The sequence below is a fragment of the Bison bison genome, unplaced genomic scaffold (assembly GCF_000754665.1).
Source record: "Bison bison bison isolate TAMUID 2011002044 unplaced genomic scaffold, Bison_UMD1.0 scf7180017864118, whole genome shotgun sequence".
NCBI classification, from domain to species: domain Eukaryota; kingdom Metazoa; phylum Chordata; class Mammalia; order Artiodactyla; family Bovidae; genus Bison; species Bison bison.
Window position 1 is genome coordinate 4,615,360 of NW_011494690.1, and position 24,288 is coordinate 4,639,647.

Genomic DNA, 24,288 nt, shown 5'->3' on the forward strand with positions numbered 1-24,288 from the left:
TTAACTTGGACTGCATAAAGCTGTCATGTAACTTCCCAGTGAGAAATATGTAGCAGGGCAAAAAAAATAATGAGAACTGCCGAACCTGTAACAGACATGAATTTCACAAGTGTGTGCTCTTGCCAGTGTCAGAGCTCTATGGCCAAAGGGCAGAGCGTCTTGAAAATGATTTAGGCTGACCGTAGTTTTGAGTGACTACAATTTCAAAGTGTTATCTATGGGGAAGAAAAAAAAAAGGAAGTTTGTGATAAGGCTGCAAATCTTGCATTTCTCTTGATTTTCTCCTGGATCCTTTTGTTGTTATTGTTGTTTGTTTCATGGTTATGTATGATGAGAAAGACACACCTCTATTGCCTCATTTTTGAGAGTCTACATGGATTCTTTCTACTTTCCTGTGATTTTTCTTTTCTCATGGAGTCCCGGGTAGACAGACATAGGTCAGGGTGACTAACACAACCTGACATGACACAGCAGCTGAAAAATTTTAAAAACAGCAATTAGTCCCATATGTGGAATGAAATGAACTTTTTTTTCCTGCTAAAATAAAGAGGAACACTACAACCCCCACCCAAGAGCTTGCTTTCCAAATGATGACTGAATCCTTTGGCCTCTCTCTGGTCCAGACCCACTGTTAATAACTTATCTGACCTCAGCAGCATATTTTGGTATACAAGTGGACCCAGAGCAAAACAGCCCCAAAAAGGTACATTTCCCCCTCCCCATTTATTTCTCTTATACGGAAAGATTTAGAATTTTTTTTTTTCAACATCCCTGGCTTGGAAAGTTATTTCTTCTAAATAGAGACACAGTGTGTGTGAGTTTCTTGACTAATGCTACCCCTTTTTGGCATTAGCAAGTAAGTAAGTGCCTTTCTTTGGGTTAACTTGATGGTGAGTATTTTTCCAAAAACAGTACAGAGAACACAATGCTCTCCCTTCAGCAAACTGGGAAGGGCTAATATGTTTGAGACAGATGCAGTGAATGATGAACGAATGACCGTGAGCATCTTCCAGCTCTCTCCAACCCAAGCTGGAACCACCAAGGCTTTGACAGGATAGCTCGAGACCATTGCTGAGTTAGAACTAGAAAGTTACACACTTTCTTGGGACATCTCAGCACTTCTCAAAGGAGACTCTTTTGATTGGCTGCACATATTCCCCAGTGGTGGATTTTTTCTGTGCTTATCTTCAAGCTATTTCTTCTTTGCTAATTTGAAAGATCAGACTTCTGTTTCTTTTCTTAATTCCAGCCATCTGGTCTAGTAAAGCTAATTAAATGGCTTCTGGGAGCCTTAGCGCTTCCCTGATAGCTTAGATGGTAAAGAATCTGCCTGCAATGCAGGAGACCTGGGTTCAGTGCCTGGGTTGGGAAGATCCCCTGGAGAAGGGAATGGCTACCCAGTTCAGTATTCTTTCCTGGGAAATCCCATGGACAAGGGAACCCAGCAGGCTATAGCCATGGGATCACAAAAAATCAGACGTGACTGGATGACTAACACTTTCACTTTCTTTCACTTGGGAGCCTTACCTGAGATGTCCATAGTACCCAAACTTGTCTCTAAGAACTCCCACAAACTCCCTGTTTTTACAACTCAAAAATTACTCCCTGGGACTGATAGAGAAGCAATAATATCTTTGTTAATGGGTGAGCTCTGTCTGGTGGCTTTTTAAACATCCTAGAAATTCTACATGAATTATTTAGAAGCAAACTAGTTTTCTACTTACTAAGTTCAAAATGGCCTTTTCAGTTGTGGGAATATGACTCCCTGAATGGAATAAAGTAGAATTGTGCTATGCAGATGTATTAACTTCGTGCTTTCTTTTTTTCTTCATAGATATAGATGAATGTGAAGTGTTCCCAGGAGTCTGCAAGAATGGCTTGTGTGTTAACTCCAAGGGATCATTTAAATGTCAGTGTCCCAGTGGGATGACTTTGGATGCCACAGGGAGGATTTGCCTAGGTAAATACTGAGCTCATTACTTTTCTAATGAACATTTCTTAACAATTATTCAGAACTCAGAAGATAGACCTGAATATTCAGTTTCAAGTACAGACACACACACATCCCAAATTCAGCATTTCTATTAGCATTCATAGTGGTTTCCTTGACAAATAGCTTTCCTGACTCAGCTCTTTATTCCTTATAAATAGTAGGGAACCTGACAGTTCTTTAGTGATATGTGATTATTCATTAAACTGCTACCATCACAATTATTATTCTAGAGCTCTTAAATCTGTCCTCCATATGCCATGGATGTAGAATTCTAGGTGATCAGTAAGGAGAACATTTTTGCTTAATCAGAAACTGTAGCCTTAGCCTGCTAGGCAAGCCTGCCATTAGCCAGAAAGACAGGTCTTTTCAGGAAACTCCTGTGGGTTTCAGCAGTAAAGACTGTAACAGCCTGAGTAGTGAACCTGAGGGAACGAGGCCTGTTGTCACCATCAGCCATGGTGTGACTCTCCATGACAACTGCTAGAACCCAAGTGACAATGATGTGGAAGAGATTGGACACAAAACTTTGATTTTTAGAAACCTGACCTGTGGACTCTTTGGTGGTAGATTTGAGATCCTGCAGTCATCATGTGGAGTCTTGGGCTTTTTCTGGTGTTACTGTTATGGCTTCTGACTCCCAGGAATAAAATCCTTTGGATAACTGGTTTTGGAGTGCATGACTCTGAAAATGATGCTCAGCCACATTGTGTATCTGAAACTGTGTGATCCTGAAGAGCATCTTTAGTGAAAGACCACTGTAGGTGGTTGAAAGAGTGGCATGCATTTAAAAGATACAGCTCCTTTATGAATTAGGATTAATCACCCTTTAAATGTGAAACTTTATGGTTTACAATGTAAGCAATGCAGAATATAAAAGCTGGAATTTATAACTATGGATGTCAGTTAATCCCATTTTGAGCCTTTGCATCTTTGTTTAGGAGGATTCGGCAATTAATGAGAACCTTTTTCCAGGTTCTTAAGTTGAAAGATGCTTCAGTGTTTAGACTAGGATTCATTTTGAAATTAACCATCTTAATAGACACAACCCAAATGTGGAATTTCACAGAAGGCTTCCATAGCTTTCTAGCATTAAAGGAAGCCCACATTCCCACATGTACACAGAAGAATGTGCACATAAGCACATGCTGAGGTGAAGGAAATACTTGAGGAGTCAGTGGCTCTTCTTTGCTGTTTTCCCTCTCTAATCTCAAGGAAGGCAGTCCTCATTTCAGAGTTCACCATTCTACCTCTCCAAAAATGAAGTGGATCTGAGGAAAGGGTGCTGGAGCCAGCTGAGATGTTTTCCGACAATAAAGACTGCAGTTGGCTTTCAGCTAGAGTGATGTCAAGACATCATAGAGTACATGCATTGGTAATTAGCCTGGTTGGATAACGAGGAATACGTTTCCCAAAAGAGCATTGCAGGATTTCTCCGAATACTGCTGCTTCTGGGGAATTATCAGAAAATGCCTAGCATTGAAAGGATTCTTGCCACAAGAGGAGATACAAAGAAATATGAGCTGCCAGCAAGCCTTTAGGAAGCAGAAAAACCCACCACAAAGCCTTTGAGGGAAAAAAAAATGAGTTTCAGTCAATAAGATTATAGTAAATTACTGTGTGTGTCCCACTTGGCCTAACACAGGCTGGCAGTCTGAGGCAGTGGAGAGTAGCTCTCTCCTCAGCCCATCTCTGTTTGCTCCCTCGGCAGATATCCGCCTGGAAACCTGCTTCCTGAGGTACGAGGACGAGGAGTGCACCCTGCCCGTGGCTGGGCGCCACCGCATGGACGCCTGCTGCTGCTCAGTCGGGGCAGCCTGGGGCACCGAGGAGTGTGAGGAGTGTCCCGTGAGAAACACACCTGAGTATGAGGAGCTCTGTCCCAGAGGACCCGGATTCGCCACAAAAGAAATTACAAATGGCAAACGTTTTTTCAAAGGTACAGTGGTGTCAGTGGTTGATTGCTCTTCTTTTCGGTCAATAGGATGCCTTTTCAGGAGTGCAGAGTTCTGCTAGCAGAATTACAATAAATGTCATCAACATGGTCATCCCTGGATCATCATCTCAGGATGCCTTCTTTGCTTTCTGAATTTTATATGGCAAAATATTCACTCCATTACGAAATTTCTTTTTCTACATCTCGGGGCTTCCTGTGGTCACTTTCCTCTCCCATCTAGTCACTATTAAATATTATAGTAGATTTTGATATTATCCTAAAGCTAAGCATAAATGAAAGAAAAATCTTGGGAAATGTTTATGCCATCTGCGGAGGCCCTAGAGATGACCTTTATCTTGTCACCTGTGGCTCATGTGTTTGCAGTGTTCATTTGAGGTATTCATGTCACTGTGGTCCACCTGAGTATAGATAATGGTGTGAGAAACCCAGTGGCAGGGCCTCCTTGTCCAAATGCACTGAAATTCATTCCTGTAGCAAACACACTCCAGTGACTTAAGATATTTCAAATTTTATCTTCTTTTGCTAAACATAAAACCCATGTTAAAAAAAAAGAAGTCACAGATTTAATCTAATTTCAAAATTGAGTTGCCATTTTATGCACCATGCTACAAGAACGTGTTTACTTCAGCATGTGGAAAAAAATCATAATTGGATACTCAAAATTCCAGTTATTCAGGGATGCCCAACTTTAGCTCCCAGTGTAGAATTTTATGTCATTTTCCCGTTGTGTCTGAGTCTACTTGTTATACTTCACAATTAAATGAACTTATAAAAATGGGAAGTGAGCATGTAAATCTTACCATCCTTAATTAAAAAGTGTTAACTTTTTTCCTACTGAGCATTTGGTTCAAGAAATCCTAGAGATAAAGCTGTACCGTCTAGAGAGACAGTTTCTAGATGGCCTTCTTACATGTCTCTCAAGTAAATTCAGAGAAACTTAGGTGATTTGAATTCAAAAGTTGTGGTGGTCCATTGCCAGAGAAGGACTAGATGTTCCTGAGATTTAATCTGCCAGTTCTGTCTCTGTAACATTTGGTAGAAATGAACTTGATTTCTTAAGCTCTAGGTCTTGCTTTAGAAAGGCCCTTATAAAGGGAAACTCAAATCACATGTTACAAGGGCAGTCCCCACATACATAGGAAATATTGGACACTTTAATTGTATTAATGAAACCTTCATGTTAATTGAGAAAATATCTTAAATCAGTACTCCTTATTTAGAATGTGTTTTAAATAGTATACAGCATTTATAAATAATTTAAATTACAAATGACATCTCTTTTGAAATTATTTTTAGGTATAAAAAAAGTGTCAGGAAGCATAAATGAATATCTCATTCCGCTACATACTCAATTTGGTAGCTATAGGAAAGTCTATTTGAAAATCCTTTATATGCTTTACATATAGACACTAGTGACTTTAAAATTTTTATTCATCCATTCAGCAAATAGTTCAGTGTTTGGTATGTGTCAGATAGTGTTCTGGGCTTTAGAAGGCCAAATAAACCCACTCTTTACTTATTTAATAACACTTTCTAAAATGGAGACGTTTAGAAGTCTAAAACTATTTACAAAGTCCTATTTCTGATGGTCATCACATTTTTTAAATGCGTGTGACCAAGACCTTAAATCAAGCCCTTCTGTCTCCCTGGGTTTCACATGGCGCGTGGATTCCTCCTAATGGATCACTTATGGATTTGTGCCACACTTAATTTCTCTTGAAGACATCAACGAGTGTAAGATGATTCCCAACCTGTGCACCCACGGCAAGTGCAGGAACACCATTGGCAGCTTCAAGTGCAGGTGTGACAGCGGCTTTGCTCTGGATTCTGAAGAAAGGAACTGCACAGGTCAGTGAGGGGCTCTCCCTGGAGGGACACCCTTGGGCACCCTTGGTCTTTAACATGTGGCCACAAGGAGTAAAGCTGTTCTGATGCTCACCTGCTGCCTACTTACCGCCTTTGCGCAGACATCGACGAATGCCGAATATCCCCTGACCTCTGTGGCCGAGGCCAGTGTGTGAACACCCCCGGGGACTTTGAGTGCAAGTGCGATGAAGGCTATGAAAGCGGATTCATGATGATGAAGAACTGCATGGGTGAGTGCGTGACCATTGGATCAGCCCAGGGAAGAAACGAGCCAAGACGCTTGGGTGACTCATCGCCTGTGTGGGTTCTCCCTGCTCCCCCAGTGTGCTGGTCTCCTGACCAGTGAGTCAGGCATTGGTCTGTGGCAGAGGGAGACTGACATACGGAAGGAATGAGGGAATTCATGCTGTGGGGTGGTAGGTGGTCTGTAGGTCCCTGAGAAGTGACCTGGAATAGACACCCTGGGGAAGAAAGAACAATTCAAACACAAGATATGTTTTAGGAGTCACATTCTAGAGTTTCTATTCATCATTTCTCTAAAAGGAGATTGATTAAGATAGTTGCATTAGGTCAGGTTCCCTAGCAACAGGCCTGAGATGGGAATATTTTTTCAGTGCTCTTAGGAGAAACCTGTAAGAAAGGGAGGGAAGCTGCTTAGGGCAGGGGAGGAATAGAAGCAAGTGTTAGGCTAGGTTTTAGCTTTAACCTGATCCCACAAGGGCCTTGGAGTGTGAAAGCACCCAAGAGTTGTCCCAACTCAAGGGCAGGAAACTGAGATTTTATACTCTCATGTCAGTTTGGCTATGAGCGGCCCCCAGCATGGGAGGGGGTATAATTTCTCACCTCCCAGCCATTTCTGAGTGAGGTGGGTATCAGTTCTCCAAGAAGGGAGCCTGTGAGCCACTAGCAGCCAGGACTTCCAGCAGCTGGGTGCTGAATGCACTGACCAGGTCATGAGGGTCTGGGGCAGGACACCTTCCACATCATCAATAGGGGTCATTTCCATGTTGCAGATATCGATGAGTGTCAGAGAGATCCGCTGTTGTGCCGAGGAGGCGTGTGCCTGAACACTGAGGGAAGTTACCGCTGTGAATGTCCCCCTGGCCATCAGCTGGCCCCCAACATCTCGGCGTGTATAGGTAAGGAGGAAGACCACTGACCTGGGGCCAGTCATTCGGCCCACATCCTAGTCAGAGTCAGAGGCTGATGGCTGCATGTTTGCTGTTCTTATTTTTAAACAGACATCAACGAGTGTGAACTAAGTGCACACCTCTGCCCCCATGGCCGCTGCGTGAACCTCATAGGAAAGTACCAGTGTGCCTGCAACCCTGGCTACCACTCTACCCCTGACAGGCTGTTTTGTGTTGGTAAGTTCTGTAGCTTATGCCATTTCTTATTTTCTTTAGTCTCTTTCTAAAGCACTTAAGCCATGTTCTCTGAGTTCCATCTCCATCACTAGTTGCTTTTACTTAATGTTTCCAGTTTTCCTGGAAGTAAAAGTCTTCTCACGGTGGCTTATGATCTTTGGATCTGGCCTCCCTCATCTGTTTAAAGAACCAGTTCAGTGACGACTGTAGAATGTTTTAGCTCCAGCAAGTACCGTCTGACCCACACTGCTCTAACTAGTGAACGGTAGCATATGCTTTGTTTCTGCATGTGCACACCCAGGCACATCAGCAAGTGATTACCGACTGCCTGAAATAAGCGCAGTCTGATGAGTGCTGGGAGAAAGACAAAAGGCACAGGGTGTGATCTCCGCCCTTAGGTGGTTTGGAGCAGCTGAGATTCCAAAGAATAATTATTGGGAAGAAGACCATAGTATGTTTATAGCTCACAGAGCAATAGAAGCCAGGTCTGGTACTCCTTAAAAATGGAGTTTTGTGGGACAGGCATTTTGCTTTGTGGCTGCCCTGGGGAGGTTTAGTTGTACTGGGAAGACTGGCGCAGAAAGCCCTGTGGCTTTATTGTGCTCAGAGTCAAAGTGAAACCTTGTAGAAGACTGCCAGTTTTTGCCTGCGTTGGGGTATACCCCTTGTGGAACTGCCAAGTCTCACAGGGTTTCCACCCAAAATCATAAATCAGTCCAGATTCTTCTGACTCATGGCCCTGAGCAACTCAGAACTCCAACTCAGGCCCTTGACGGGGATTGGAACTTCAGCCAAACTGAGTGTCAAGTTTGTGATGGAATCTGTGACCCAGAGAATTTCACCCACCTGCCCACTGTTGTCACTGAGGTGTGTTCTAGCATCCAGTACTTCTCCTGCATTGCACGTGGCACACCATATATTATATCATTAATCGTTCATCTAACTCCCCAACTACAGCCTAAGTGTTATAAAGGCAGTAAGTATGTCCATCTCATTCACTGTTAGGGTCTCATCTCTAGCACACGGTTCAGTTCATTTCAGTTCAGTCGCTCAGTCATGTCTGACTCTTTTCAACCCCATAGACTGCAGCACACCAGGCTTCCCCATCCATCACCAACTCCCGGAGCTTACTCAAACTCATGTCCATCAAGTTGGTGATGCCATCCATCCAACCATCTCATCCTCTATCATCCCCTTCTCCTCCCGCTTTCAATCTTTCCCAGCATCAGGGCCTTTTCCAATGAGTCAGTTCTTCAAATCTGGTGGCTAAAATATTGGAGTTTCAGCTTCAGCATCAGTCTTTCCAACAAATATTCAGGACTGATATCCTTTAGGATGGACTGGTTGGATTTCCTTGAAGTCCAAGGGGCTCTCAAGAGTCCTCCAACACCACAGTTCAAAAGCATCAATTCTTCAGTGCAACGCTTTCTTTATAGTTCAACTCTCACATCCATACATGACTATTAGAAAAGCCATAGCTTTGACTAGATGGACTGTTGTTGGCAAAGTAATGTTTCTGCTTTTTAATATGCTGTCTAAGTTGGTCATAGCTTTTCTTCCAAGGAACAAGTGTCTTTTAATTTCATGGCTGCAGTCACCAACTGCAGTGATTTTGGAGCCCAAGAAAATAAAGTCTGTCACAGTTTTCATTGTTACCCCATCTATTTGCCATGAAGTGATGGGACTGGATGCCATGATCTTAGTTTTCTGAATGTTGAGTTTTAAGCCAACTTTTTCACTCTCCTCTTTCACTTTCATCAAGAGGCTCTGTAGTTCTTCACTTTCTGCCATAAGGGTGGTGTCATCTGCATATCTGAGGTTATTGATATTTCTCCCAGCAATCTTGATTCCAGCTTATGCTTCATCCAGCCTGGCATTTCACATGATGCATATAAGTTAAATAAGCATGGTGACAGTATATAGCCTTGACGTACTCCTTTCCAAATTTAGAACCAATCTGTTGTTCCATGTCCAGTTCTAACTGTTACTTCTTCACCTGCATCCAGATTTCTCAAGAGGAAGGTCAGGTGGTCTGGTATTCCCATCTCTTTAAGAATTCCCCACAGTTTGTTGTGATCCACACCGTCAAAGGCTTTGGCATAGTCAATGAAGCAGAAGTAGATGTTTTTCTGGAACTCTTTAGCACACAGTAAGTGTGCAGTTAATATTTGTTGAAGGAACCAAATGATACAGAGACTTGCAGTTGCCCTGGAATGCTCTTATAATTTTGTATTTTGTTTTGGTTTTTACTTGACTCATACATACATGAGAAATTCAAACATGGGCCATCATCACACAGAGGAAGGTAATATTATTTTCCTTTTTCTTAGACATTGATGAATGCAGCATAATGAACGGTGGCTGTGAGACCTTCTGCACAAACTCTGAAGGTAGCTACGAATGTAGCTGTCAGCCAGGATTTGCACTGATGCCTGACCAGAGGTCCTGCACAGGTAAGTAGGTTTTAGCTTCATGGAAACTCAATAACAGGTCCCTACGTGGAGTGGTTCAGGGCCTGGGCTTTGGAGTCAGACAGTCCTGAGTTCCAGTCTTTGTTTTGTCACATAGTTTAGCTGTATGTCCTTGATGAAGACCCTTGACATCTGATTCCTCATCTACAAAATGGGTTAAGATGGCCTGTATGGAAGAATATGTATAGCATTTAGCATAGCACCTGGCACATGTTCAGTAAGTACAATATAAAATACAGTACCTGGCACATGCTCAGTAAGTACAATATAAAATAGATTTTCTTCATTGATTAGAATTTTGAAGAATCTGATCTGATGGCCTATTTCAGTGCTACTCAGGGTATGTTCCCTGGACCAACATCAGCATCACCAAGAATATGTTAGAAAAGCAAAGTCTCAGCCTTCCCTCTGCACTCACACCTACTGAATCAGAAACCCCTGTGGGTGGATCTCAGTAATCTGTTCTCTCAAGCCTTCTAAGTGATTTTGGATGCATGCTAAAATTTGAGAACTGCTGATATAATTTATACTTCCTGCTGTATCACCTGGGCTAGAAGAGCCATGTAGTCAGAGATGGAAAATGAAGTGGGTAATATAAGTTTTAATCTTGGCTCAGGTTAAGAAGAAAATTTAGGTTTGGGAACCACAATTATGTTATGGGACCTAGTAAAATCTCCCTTAAAATCACTAGGTTATAAAAATTAAAATTTGAGAATAGGTATTATGCTAAACGGAGAAGGCAATGGCACCCCACTCCAGCCAGTACTCTTGCCTGGAAAATCCCATGGTTGGAGGAGCCTGGAAGGCTGCAGTCCATGGAGTCGCTGAGGGTCGGACATGACTGAGCGACTTCACTTTCACTTTTCACTTTCATGCATTGGAGAAGGAAATGGCAACCCACTCCAGTGTTCTTGCCTGGAGAATCCCAGGGATGGGGAAGCCTGGTGGGCTGCCGTCTATGGGGTCACACAGAGTCGGACAGGACTCAAGTGACTTAGCAATAGCAATAGCAAATTATGCTAAAAGTACATCTAAATAGATAAGCTTATTTTCAGTACTTTTTAAATCTTAAAATATCTATAAAACAGCAAATAAGAGACTTAGGCATTTAAATTTGAAAGTTAGATAAATAAGATTGATGGTCTTTCAAATGATAAGTTTATATCAGAGATAAAAGTGCTAATTAAATGATGGTCTTTTAAGAGCATGTGGACCTCCATCCTGAACTGTATGTTGTAGATCTTGAAAATGATTCTCTCTTGTTTTACCCAAGGTAACCTGATGGGATAATTTATGCAAAGCATTATTTGGATTTCAGAGCAAATAGTCCTATGCAAGCAGGCTGAGTTTACTTGACTTGTGTCAGTTAACTTTTTCATTACTGATGAATGGAACCCTTATCAACAACATGTCATCGTTGGCTTTATTCTCTGCAGACATTGATGAGTGTGAAGATAACCCCAATATCTGTGATGGTGGTCAGTGTACAAACATACCTGGAGAGTACAGGTGCTTGTGTTATGATGGATTCATGGCATCTGAAGACATGAAGACTTGTGTAGGTAAGCAAAGAAGACAGGATTTTCCAATTTGCTGGTTATTCACAAGTGCTATTGTATTACATAGACTTGTTTCAGTAGTGAATAAATCCGATGGGAAAAGTAAAAATATTTAGGAGCATACTACTAATAGTATTCCAAAGTTAGCATTCCAAGAAGCATCTTTCTTGTGACTGTGCTGTGATGCTCTAGTCAGTATGTTATATGGACTGAGCTAAGACTTGGTCAACTCCAGAGGGACATTTCTTTTATGTCTGTGCATTATTTTTGGCCATTTAACCCTCCTTTTGCTCTACCTAGAGTTTGGCTTTTCAAATGTTTGCAAGGCATCAAAATTGACTTCTGACAATAATGCAATACATTCTAGAATTGGTTGTTTTGGAGGGTTTCTATTACTGTCTTCAAATCTGTCAGACCTTTTAATGCAGTATCTAATCTGCCTTTAATTCCATTCAGTATATTTTTAATCTCAGACATTGTAGTTTTCACCTCTAAAAGTTTGATTCGGTCTTTTTCTGGTATCTTCAATGTCTCTACTTAATATGCCCAATCATTTCTCTAGCTTTTTAAATGCAGGGAATACAGTTACAATAACAGTTTTCAGGTCCGTGTCAACTAATTCTATTACCTATGTCAGTTCTAGTCCATTTCAATAAATCGACTTTCCTTTTTATTATGGGCCATATTTTCCTCTGTCATTGAATGCCTGGTAACTTTTGATTGGATGCTGGTGGTGGTTTAGTCCCTAACTCATGTCCAACTCTTTGAGATTGCATGCGACTGTAGCCCGCCAGGCTCCTCTGTCCATGGGATTTCCCAGGCAAGAATACTGGAGCGGGTTGCCATTTCCTTCTCCAGGGATTGGATGCTAGACATTGTAAATTTTGCCTTACTAGGTCCTGAATGTATTTGAATTCCTAGAAAAATTTCTGAGCTTTGTTTTGGAACATAGTTAAATTATATGGAAACAGATAGGTCCTTTCAAAGTCTTGCTTTGAAGCAGCAGTTGGGTTGGGCTCATTTTCTCTATTGCCAAGGCAAGATCCTCCTGGATACTCTATTCACTCCCCTATAGATGACGAGGTTTTCCAGTCTGGCTGGTAAGAACAAGTATAATTCTGCACCTTCTGGGAACTCTGATGATTATTCCCTCTAATTCTTTTGGATGATGCTTCCTCCAGATTTAAGTTTCCTTACATGAATATACTGGTCACTACTCATCTGAGTATTGTTTGGGTCCTTCTGCAGATCACTGTAGTTTTGTGTGTGTGTATGCGTGTACATCTCTTTTCTGTCCTTTACTTGGCACTATGAACTCTGGCTACCCTGGTATTCTACCCTCACCTCTCCAACTCATGGACATTTCCTGTTCCATCTGCCATACCCTCCCCTGTGCTATTGCTTTAAAACTCCCTGCACAGTAATCTGGGGCGTTTGTAGAATCCACCTAGTTTCTTTCTCTCATTGATCATTGTCTTTGTTGTCTATATTGTCCTTTTTTGTTGTTTTTATTTTAAATGAGAAGGTAAATTTGGTTCCTATTACTCCATCATGGTCAGAAACAAGAGTCTAGAATTGCAAATATTTAAATTATATCACATTTGTATCTTTTGAAAATGCTTACCAAATATTTGTGAAGTCCTCAAAATTAAAGTCATGTCATTCAAAGTAAAGAAATGAATGTCATAAAAAAAGATAATTTTTAATTGGAGAAAGTTGTAGAGTTTGTAACAATCTGCCCTTAGACTATTAGTTCATCTATCTTTTCTTTCAAAATATGGAACTAAAATGTTATCATCATGCAGTCAGCATTAAAATTTTCATCTTGCAACAGAATGTGCTGTTTTAAAAAGTTTTCTAGACTGTCAGAGAAACAGGCTCTGGTTGAGGACCAGACCTAGAGTGAATCAGTTTATTTTATTATCTGACCTCCTCCTTGTGGGCCAGATAAAAAGCCAGTCTGCAGGGTTAGCCTTCAATGTAGAAAGCATTGAGCTATGTAATTGTTATGTAGGTGAGCTATGTAAATATACTTTTATTTGTGTGAAAACATTTCATCTTTTCTATTTATTTGTCATAGTTGCTTTATCTCAGGGAGAATCTGTCAGTGATATCAAACAAATGGTTACATGTATTAATAATATCTGTATTTTACAGATGTCAATGAATGTGATCTGAATCCAAATATCTGCCTAAGTGGAACCTGTGAAAACACCAAAGGCTCATTTATCTGCCACTGTGATATGGGCTATTCAGGCAAAAAAGGAAAAACAGGCTGTACAGGTATGTTTCTTCCAACTGAACAATAAAACCTTTAGTGGGTAAGAGATTGCTACCATAATTATAGATTAATATATGTTTTAAAAACTATTAATATTTTAATTGCACTATAAAGCATTTTTCATTAACTTAGCCTGCACTTCTTTGAAACTTGTCACATTTTAGATTGGATCTAAGCTGAGGGTTTTTTTCCCCTTTACCTATGAAAAAAGGCATATGAGAAAAATTGCCACCATAAATAACTCTATAAATATCAACATTTTATGAGGTTAAAAATAGCATTTTATGTCAAAGTAGTTAACATGATAATTACTAAACATTCATATCTCTTTCTTAAAGCCAACTTTTCCCAATAGCCTCCATTGTCAACTCTTTCTTTAATGTTTTATAAGTGAAATTACTTTTTGAAGAAACACATCCTACAATTCATATATTTCATCAGTTCTCATCAGTCTTCAATCATTTTTAAATTAGTGTGCTTTTGATGCATTAAATCGCTTTAGCCCTATAGATTCCTGCAGATCTCATGAAGTGGTAATTAAACCACTTGCTTGTTTAATAGCACAAAAGAAGGTCTTTTCACAATAGGAGATTATTCAATTAAACATCAAATGGAGGAAGTCACTCTGAGTGAATAATGTTGTTTCTAAGTGTTAATTGATTTTCAAATTTGAGGCAATGATGGAGTAGTACATGGAATAATAAAGTTTTACTGTAGTCACCTATAGTAATAAAACCAGATTATGGGATATAGTGTAATTTAAGACACAATGAAGGAACTTCCCTGGTGGTCCAGTGGTTAAGAATCCACCTGGCAATGCAGGGGACACCGGTTTAATCCCTGATCCAGGAAGATCCCGCATGCCATGGGGCAGCTCAGCCCAAGCACCACAACTACTGAAGCCCATGCGCCCTGGAACCCGTGCTCTGCAACAAGAGAAGCCCCCGCAATGAGAAGCCTGCTTGCCTCAATTAGAGAGTCCCTGCTCTTCGCAATTAGAGAAAGCCGGTGTGCACCAATGAAGACCCAGCGCAGCCAAAAATACATAAATTTTAAAATAAAATAGAAGAACCACACATGATAGAGACCATGATGGGCTTGTATTAGTTAACTGCATAATTTCTTTTTACAAATAATAGACTTTAATTTCAAAAGCCAGTTTGGTAAGCCACTGTGACTTAAACATTAAAATATTTGCTGATTGGTGATGTTAATTGATGTTAGTTATATCAATCTTTTTCAAGAAAGTTTCCAATATATGTGTTATCATTTTAAACTGTTCAATAATGTGATTTCAAAAATATAGATATACAGATGTCACCAATAAATTGCTGTTCATTCAAAAATGACAGATTTTAGCCAAGTTATAAAAAGAAGCATGTAGCTAGAATGCTTTCGTGTCACTATATCAGTCTCCGTACGAAGCATGACTAGGGTTCCGTTCTGTTACATGGCACAGAGTTTAAAATCTCTAGTCCTCATGTGTTCCCTGGGGTACAAATGATGCTTATATCAGCATGTGTGTGGTTCAAGATTTATTTTTAGCTTTCAGTAACAATTTAAGACTTAAGGTAAGGGGTGTTGGTCTGGTAGTGACACAAGGGAAGGTAGGACGGTTGTGTATTTCATTTTACCTAGTAGAGGCTAATACTGTTGTTTGGCCAAGTTGAACTCACCGAAATTCAACCCAGAGAACCATGATACTTATGAAGGCAGACGTTAATTCAATGGGACAGTCTTCATTCCCTATAAGAAAAAGATCTCTAGAATTTCATACTCTAAATTCCAGCTAAAGAGGCATGTGCAGAGGCTGACTGTTTTAGATCTCTTACCATGAAGAAAGCTTAAATTTTCATGCAACATTAATATCATTTTAGGTAAATAAGGTATAATGTATGTAATGTCCTTGGCACAGTGCTTGGCATATAGCATCTGGTCACTAAATAGTAGTTATTGTTGTCATTATAAAATGAGTCACATAGACGCAGTGTCTAAGGCCATTTTAATTAAAAACATAACTTCTAGTCTAGCAGAATTCTGTGCTACTATTTACTAAGATGCTTGAAATCAGTTTAAAGAAGGAAAATCTTACTCTGTATGTTAAAAGGCTTGTTTTTTGTAACTGAGTTTATACAGACATTAGGCTATAGTTACAAGAGCTGTGTACTCCACATTAAATGAGATGACCCCAGTTTTACATTAAGAACAGCAGTCTTTTAGTAAATCGCATAAACAGAAACATGGATTTGAAGTCCAAGAAATATTCTGTATTTCCCCCAAAGGCCAGCATCCCCCTTCCCACTTCAAATTATAACCTAAAATGATTTTTCAATTGCATAAAATTCAGCTAGTACTGTAGGGAGAAGAATTGAATTTCATGGCCCTTTTGCTATTACAGTAGCATGGCATGTGATATTCTCATGTAATGGAGTAGAATTCTGAATTTTCTTCCTAGTTCTTTTACTGGTTCAGGAGCTTTGGGAAGATCACCAGGGTGCTCCATAGTTATGCAAGTGTTCCCCTTGGGTTAGAAGCTCTGCAGTGGAGGATGGAGGAGAGGGTGCCTTAGGGCAGGAAGGAAAAGAGGTTCTCTGTAAATCCTGCTATTAACAACCAAGGGTATCACATTGGATTGGAAATGACTTACACAAACAGGAATTGGCAGCAAGTTTGGTATACTTAAAAACAAGTTTTTTAAAATCTGAGCCAAAATGTTTTGTTTTTTTTTTAATCCCATCTAACTGGGACTCTTTTAGCCTGCTATTAGTTTAAAATTAGTGTCACTTACAACTTAGAATACCATCAGGTTACCTTGGTGATAGTACTTTAAAGAAAAGTGTTTATAATGTCCCAGGCAACTAATGTAAATAGAGATATGTATCTTGCCTAATGGGATAAGCCCTGCAACAAATCACAGTGAAGAACAAACCTGGAAATATATTTTGATGATAGATAAAAGAAATATATCTACTTGTATTTCTGTACATGTATAATAAGTATATGTATATTTTAAAGGAGTACCTTGTAAAGGAGTCATAAAAATATGTATGCTATTTTCATAGGAAGAATTTTGTTTCATGAGAACTTAAAAAATGTCCTCTGGGTTCCATTACAGCTTTGTCTAAATATTTCAGCTCCCCTGTCATTACTGATTGTTTCCATTTTAACAAATAAACATGTTTTTCCCCCCAATCACTTTAGCAGTGTTCAGAATCCACCCACTGACTTACATTCCCAGCCCACACAGATGTTAAGGGTTTCTTCTTGCTCCTTAAGCTTTGTTCAAATTGTGGATAAGGCTGAGGGGAACGTTCGATTTAAGGAAAGGAGAAGAGACATTTTCTTGTAACCTAGAACATGGCTCTTCAATCCTTGGCTTATGGGGGCTGGATTACAGGTTTTCCTGTGGTCCACACATACAAGGAATGTGTATTCTGATTCTCATTCTGATTCTTCTGGTTCTCATTCTGATTCTTCTGGTTCTCATTCTACACAGTTGTGATCAGACAACAGTTTGGAAGAAGGAAAACTGGTTTTCTGCTAGGTGCCATCCTTGGTGGCTCCTAGCTTTCTCATGCTAATCTGTTAGAATCACCTCCCATCACGTGCTTACTCAGTCAGTCAGTGAGTAAGGCATACAATTTTTTTGGAATATCAGTTATTTTATTTAATTTATTGGAGTATAGCTGCTTTACAGACATGCGATTAAAATCAGGATTGTTTTCAGTTAAAATAGCGTGAGTAATTCAATATTCTGTAATGGTCCATAGGAGAAAAGAATATTAAAAAAAAAAAGAGTGGATATATGTGTATGTGTAACTGATTCACTTTGCTGTCCACCTGAAACTAATACAATATTGTAAATCAACTATACTCCAATAAAAAAAAATTTTTTTAATAGCGGGATTGCTGGGCAATTCCATTTCAGTCTTTCTGTTTTTCATAGGAGACATGTTGCTGTGGGTGTAGTCCATGAAAGAGAATCATATACTTCAAAACCACCAGCCCCCAGTGAAAATTTGCCCTCATTTCCTTCCAGCTCCTTATCACTGCTAATTGTCCTCCACTGGCTGGTAGCCTGTGAAAACTCCGTGGGTGTTCAGTTAAATAATCTTGGCTCAAATTTGGGTCCAAATTGAAAAATCCAAGTAGCCTTCACGTTTGGCCTCTCCATTCACTCTAAGGTCCTCTTCCCCACCGCCTCCCCACAGAGATTCCACAGCGTACCAGCCCTGCTGGACTCGATGCCCAGAGACTGACCCCCACATGGCAGAAAAGCAAGCCTTTGAGTGGGTGACACAGGCTCTCCTGACATGGCTGTCCAAGGAGGCCAGAGCAGCTCAGAGCACAAGCTCTTTCTCAAATGTCAGATTCAAGTGGAACCCACCCAGAACCTGGGCATGGGGTCTGCCAGACCACACCCTTGCTCTTCACAAGAGCCACGCCAGCGGGACCTTGGAGTCTCTGTGAGGGAGCTTTGGTGGGGTGAAGGAGGTTGCAGTGTCAGCCCTAAATTTGAATTTCTGTGCTTTTCTTGGCTTGTGCTTAATCTTAAAAAGGAATTTTCTGTCTGGAGCAAACTTGTGGGGGAAAGAGAACACTTGTGCAGAAAGAGATGTTCTTGGCAAGCGTGTGCTTTGTTTCCTTCATATTATTGAAGAGTGCTTGAATATGGTGTTTTTGTTTGCTTCATTCCCTTATGACTCAGTTTCCCCTTCTGTTTGCTTTTACAATGAAGTACAGTCTTAGGCCCAAGTCTTCCATGCAAGCAATTAATAAATAATAGTTGGTGTGTACACACACATACACACACACATGCAGAAAACTTCTATTCAGTGATGCCTTTAGACTTTATGACCAAGTCTTTTTAATTCATTTGTTGTAAACCGGTAGTGTAAGCTATTGAGATAATGACTTACACAAAGATTCACAAAATAGAAAACTGAATATGGCCTCCTGAGTTACTCTCCTTCTATTCCAAAGCCCACGATACATGGCCTCCTCTTGCAAACATAATTTCTTTTTGCCCCAAAAACATTGTGGTGAAACTGCAAATATTTTCTTGCATTAGAAATTTATGATTGTATATTGTTAATGGTAAAAAAAAAAGGAGACTCTCCTTTTAAAAAAAATAGGTATTTTCTTAATAGAGATTAAATATGGAAGGTAAAAAACCCACATGAAAATATTATCTTTGGTCATTAGAAAATTGAAAAGGAAAAGATAACAGGATTACTATATTGACAGGCTATGGATCATCTCTGAAAATTGTACTTAGTAGAAAAGATGAGTGAATATTTCTATAAGTCTATTAATACTCAACCAAGATATCTGAAAGCAGACTTCTCATCAGGACTTAGAACAAAGTCCTGATGTGACTGAAGAAATCAGCTTGATATAAGGCAGCCGTGGCTGAAGACAAAGAGCATCAAACAGGGGATGGGAAACTGAGTCCCAGGTGCTTCGGGCTCTTCTCACTGACCTTGGGGCCATGGCAAGTTCCCATGCCTTGGGGGACCTCTGTTTCCTCCTCTGAGAAATTGGGGATTAGGAAAGTCATATCCTAAGTTCTTTGCACTTAGAAAATTCCTTGATTCTTTAACATCTGGAGGTTTCAACTCTTAGGCAATGGAAATTCATTGTTTCTGCCTAACTCAGAGATCAGGACACATAAAGGAGGGCCATTGAGGCAGGACACTGTAGGGAGTGATCATCTGAGGAAGAAAGAAGTGTCCCTGGCCCTACCTGGGAGCCTGGAGTTCAGGCTTACTTTCTTGAATTCCCTGCTTATTTACCACTATTATCCCTCAGCTGGCCCTCCTCCTCATTTCCTTGGAATGTGCCATGCTCAATTAGTCAGTTGGTTAAAGCTCCCAGTCACAAGTTTAAAGCTGCCTGGTATGTGCCTCCCTTGACCTGCCTTAATAACTCAGTAGGTTCATGTGGCTGCCAAGGTTACTTTAAAATTCACCTACACAATACATTGTCACTGTAAGGACATTCTTCCAGGCATGTTTTCATTTCACTTATTAGTGATACTGCAAAGTATTTTTGTAGGAAAAAATGGCATTATTGTATTTTGTGTTTGCTCTAGAAGCTATAAAGAAGCCCAATGATCTCAGGACCATTTCAGAACTGCAGATGGAGCATTTGGCAAATAGCATGCTTCCAAACACTTTCAAACCATTTAATTGGGCTTCTTAAGTAAACAAAAGGGTAAACATTAGTTGCTTGCCCAGGTTTTTCATGCCACTATTCAAGTGATTGCTAAAATTCTTGCAACATTTCGTATGCCAAGATTCGCCTTCTTGATCTAAGTTTTGTGTTAAATGTTCATTTCCATATAGAGTCATAGTATCCATCCATACCTAGGAGCTCTTGTTCTTAGTTAATGAAAAAGTTGATTATGAGGTTATAATGTCTTTCAGTATATAGTGGGTTAATTTTGGGAAATAAGATTCTGGTACCAGTTCCAATTACGATCACCAGCTCCTTGTCTTACTTTTCAACTCAAGTTCTGACAACCATCTACCTGGAGATAGTGTCAGATTCCACAGGTTAAGGGATCAGTCCCATACAATTATGCCCACTTCAGATGCCCATTACAAGTCTAGGCTGTTTGTTACGTAAGCTTCTGACCAACTGGCTATAAATCAGAAGTTCCTATTACTCCTTCCTTAGGTTTGATTAACTTGCTAGAGTAGCTCACAGAACTCGGGAAACCAGTTTATTCATTTGATCTATGGGTTTACTGTAACAGTGTATAGGGGGTTCCCAGATGGCGCTAGTGGTAAAGAATCCACCAGCCAATGCAGGAGATGCAGGTTCAGTCCTTGGGTGGGGAAGATCCCCTGGAGTAGAAAATGGCAACCCTCTCCAGTATTCCTGCCTGGAAAATTCCATGGACAGAGGACCGTGGCAGGCTACAGTCCATGGGGTTGCAAAAAGTTGGACATAACTGAGCATGAGCACAGCACATTAACGTGTGTAACTCAGGAGTAGGCTTTCCATACTGTTCACGGTGAGTTGGACCATAAAGAAGGCTGAGTGCCAGTGATTGATGTTTTCGAACTGTGGTGCTGGAGAAGACTCTTGAGAGTCCCTTGGACAGCAAGGAGATCAAACCAGTCAATCCTAAAGGAAACTCTGAATATTCATTGGAAGGACTGATGCTGAAGCTGAAACTGCAATACTTTGGCCACCTGATGCGAAGAGCTGACTCACTGGAAAAGACCCTGATGCTGGGAAAGACTGAAGGCAGGAGGAGAAGGGGATGACAGAGGATGAGATGGTTGGATGGCATCACCAACTCAATGGACATGAGTTTGAGTAATCTAGCAGTTGGTGATAGACAGGGAAGCCTGGACTGCTGCAGTCCATGGGGTCTCAAAGAGTCGGACATAACTGAGCGACTGAACTGAACTGAATCAGAGATTGGTACTCTTGGCAACCAGCCAGCATCCTGAAGTGCTTTCCAAAAACTGCCTCATTAACATAACAAAAGACACCTTGATCACTTAGCACTTCGGAAATTCCAAGGGTTTTAGGAGCTCTGTGCCAGAAACAGGACAAAGACCTAATATGTATTTCTTCTTATAAATCACAGTATCACAGGAAGCAAAAAATATTTGACTTTATGCTTTATATTCTCTTCTATAACACTTCTGTATTACAGAATCTATCTTGACTACATTTGGAAATGGAATTTTGAAGAATGGAGAATTTTTGAGAATTTAGAGTCTTTTAACAATGTGACCTTAGACTGGTTCTTGTTTTACTGAAAAATCTCTTTTGAATTGATTTGAGTTTTACAAGAAATATTCAAGAAGACTTGGGTCCCAAAGTGCTAGGACTCAAAAAAGATGGTTCACACACAGCCTTAAGGAATATTCTCTATAAATGCTTGAATTAGCAATACCTAAAGTGAAACATTTATAGAAATAAAGTGTGATTAAATAGTACAATGTTTTACATTTTTTATTTTTTATTTTTTTTAATTTTTTTAAAAATTTTATTTTATTTTTAAACTTTACATAATTGTATTAGTTTTGCCAAATATCAAAATGAATCCATCACAGATATACATGTGTTCCCCATCCTGAACCCTCCTCCCTCCTCCCTCCCCATACCATCCCTCTGAGTCATCCCAGTGCACTAGCCCCAAGCATCCAGTAACGTGCATCGAATGTTTTACATTTTAAAAATAAAATATATTTAGTTTATAGAATAGGATTGAAACGTTCTCTACATGCCAATATTGTATTCCTTTGTCTATATAAGATACGAAAGCAATGTGCATCATTTCTCTATAGTTAATTTAGTGAAAATGTTGGGAATAGAAACATATGACCATGAGCATTAATAGAATGTTAGGCAGCTCACTCTATTTTTTTAAGATCTTCAACTGGAATGAGGTTTCATTTTGTTTTGCAGTAATTGGACACTTACATTAAAATAATGGAAAATAGTTAAAGTTAACAATAAGAAGTAGCATCATATTGTTCTTTGTATCTTGAAATTTAAAATCATTCATTTTAAGTAAAGTATGAACGTCAGTGGTGAATCGATCTCTGTTACACTGTCAGAAGTGTAAAAGCAAGTCAACTTTTGAATATTGCTGAGTTATTTAGCATCTGTGCTAAACTTTTTTTTTCTTTTTAACTCACTGGTTATTTTCCCAGACATCAATGAATGTGAAATTGGAGCACACAACTGCGACAGACACGCTGTATGTACCAACACAGCAGGAAGCTTCAAATGCAGCTGTAGCCCCGGGTGGATTGGAGATGGCATTAAGTGCACTGGTGGGTTGGAAAAAAAAAGAAATTGCTTCGTATAAACTGCATGGATTATAAATATAAAAATCTCAGTCCTGTAAAGAAAAATTTAACATGTGTATTATTGATTTTAAATGTCACATTTTCTGTTCGTAATGACATGTCACCTCTTTCCTTAAGACCTGGACGAATGCTCCAATGGAACCCACATGTGCAGCCAACATGCAGACTGCAAGAACACCATGGGCTCCTACCGCTGCCTCTGCAAAGAGGGGTACACGGGCGATGGCTTCACTTGTACAGGTATGCTCGTGTTAGAAACAGCTATGTAAAGGGCAGTCAGAAAAGCAAGGTGCTCCATGTCCCTAAGACAGACCATCATTTGTTTTTTGAAGGCTGGGTCATTTATAGACAATTTGGAAGAGAAAATAGTTATTTGAAATGACATTCCTGTGGAATGGAAATTTGTAGCTGAATCAATCAGGGAGACCTCAGAAACTAAATATATATTTACATAGATATATACAGATAGATAGTTGATATATGTGTCATTGTATGTAATGATGTCATGAGTTTAAAACAAATCATGCTACCTTTTGTAAACCTTAGCCTTGATATTTTTGTGCCTGTGTGTCACTACTGACTTGTTTTCAATACTGAATCCAAGAGTGAACTTGATGCAGGAACCTATGTGAAGAAAAGAAATAAGATGTTCTGGAGCAGATCATCAGCATATATTTTTTTTCCCTCTAGCCATCACGGTGATCATTCCACATTGGTATAAGTAAGAACTTCATAACTGCTTTGAAAGGAATTCATTCACTTCCAGTTTTACAACATATTAATGACATCTTCTTCTCAGTGCTAATGCATCATCATAGAATTAATGTGGACTGTCACATATATTTAAATATATATGATTAGAAGCATTGTATAAAGAGATGATACACTTATCATGACCATATGTATACAGACAGCATTTTTTAAAGTCAAGGCACAGGCATTAAATAAGATACTGAGGAGTATTTCTCGTTGGCCATTAGGTAGCATAGCTGCTTATATGACCTGAAGCATTAATTTACCCTGAGCACTCTGCTCACAAGAAGTCATTTAAACATAAAAATGGCTGAGGCCCAGTAAGTGATTTGCCTGGATTTTGTTTTAACTCACTAAAAGTTTCATCGTATTTGAAATTGTTTTTGCTTAACCCAGTAAAGTTTTGTCATCACAAACCTCCCATCGCTTTCTAGAAAATACTCCAAGTTTCATGTACCAGGCATGTATTGTTTGTGTGTCTGATGTTTAATGACTGTGATTATTAGCAAAACTCAGAAGATATTAAGTAGATAGGACTTTTTGGTCTCCTTAATAGCTGCTATTCTAGGTCCTTTGCTGCCCATCTGATTTGAGCCTGGATTTTGAGAATCAGGCACAAACCATGATATGTTATTTCCTGACATGGATATATCCTCACGTTGATTATCCTGCTTGCAGAAGCCTGAATGTGAATGATCCCTTTAACTTATTACCCACTTTACATCATTAGAGATAACCTAGCATTCAGGATTCTGTCTCTGAACCCCATGTTCACTATATATTTAATACTGGCATTCAAAAGAGAAAAGTGAGTTTCAATGTTTCAAGTAGAAATTATGATAACACTAGTACCTTCTGGAAGTTCACAAGTATAAAAGTTCTCAGACCTGAGCAATCAGAAAGCTCCTAAGAAGAGTAACTTGTGTTTCTTTCTGGCTATAGATCTTGATGAGTGCTCTGAGAATCTAAACCTGTGTGGCAACGGCCAGTGCCTTAACGCCCCAGGAGGATACCGCTGTGAATGTGACATGGGCTTTGTGCCCAGTGCTGATGGGAAAGCCTGTGAAGGTAACTGATGGGGATGCTGCTGTGGGCTTTGCAGGGCCGGATGAGATTAGGTTATTTAAACGTTCCTGGTGGTTTTTATTTGTCTGTTTTTTTTTTTTGATTTTTACACCAAGGTGTGTTTTGGCTTCCCATCTAA

At 39.8% G+C, this 24,288-nt stretch overlaps 1 protein-coding gene across 1 annotated transcript in view; it reads left to right on the forward strand.

Annotated features, from left to right (window-relative positions):
- The window catches only part of FBN1 (fibrillin 1), a 268,138-nt gene that overhangs the window by 168,829 nt on the left and 75,021 nt on the right, over positions 1–24,288 (forward strand). Inside the window, exons 25-36 of the mRNA XM_010839558.1 lie at positions 1,835–1,960; positions 3,702–3,929; positions 5,670–5,795; positions 5,915–6,043; positions 6,827–6,952; positions 7,055–7,180; positions 9,511–9,633; positions 11,088–11,213; positions 13,368–13,493; positions 22,173–22,295; positions 22,449–22,571; positions 24,027–24,152. Of these exons, the coding sequence (XP_010837860.1) occupies positions 1,835–1,960; positions 3,702–3,929; positions 5,670–5,795; positions 5,915–6,043; positions 6,827–6,952; positions 7,055–7,180; positions 9,511–9,633; positions 11,088–11,213; positions 13,368–13,493; positions 22,173–22,295; positions 22,449–22,571; positions 24,027–24,152 (1,608 nt within the window). The remainder of the gene's footprint in view (positions 1–1,834; positions 1,961–3,701; positions 3,930–5,669; positions 5,796–5,914; positions 6,044–6,826; positions 6,953–7,054; positions 7,181–9,510; positions 9,634–11,087; positions 11,214–13,367; positions 13,494–22,172; positions 22,296–22,448; positions 22,572–24,026; positions 24,153–24,288) is intronic.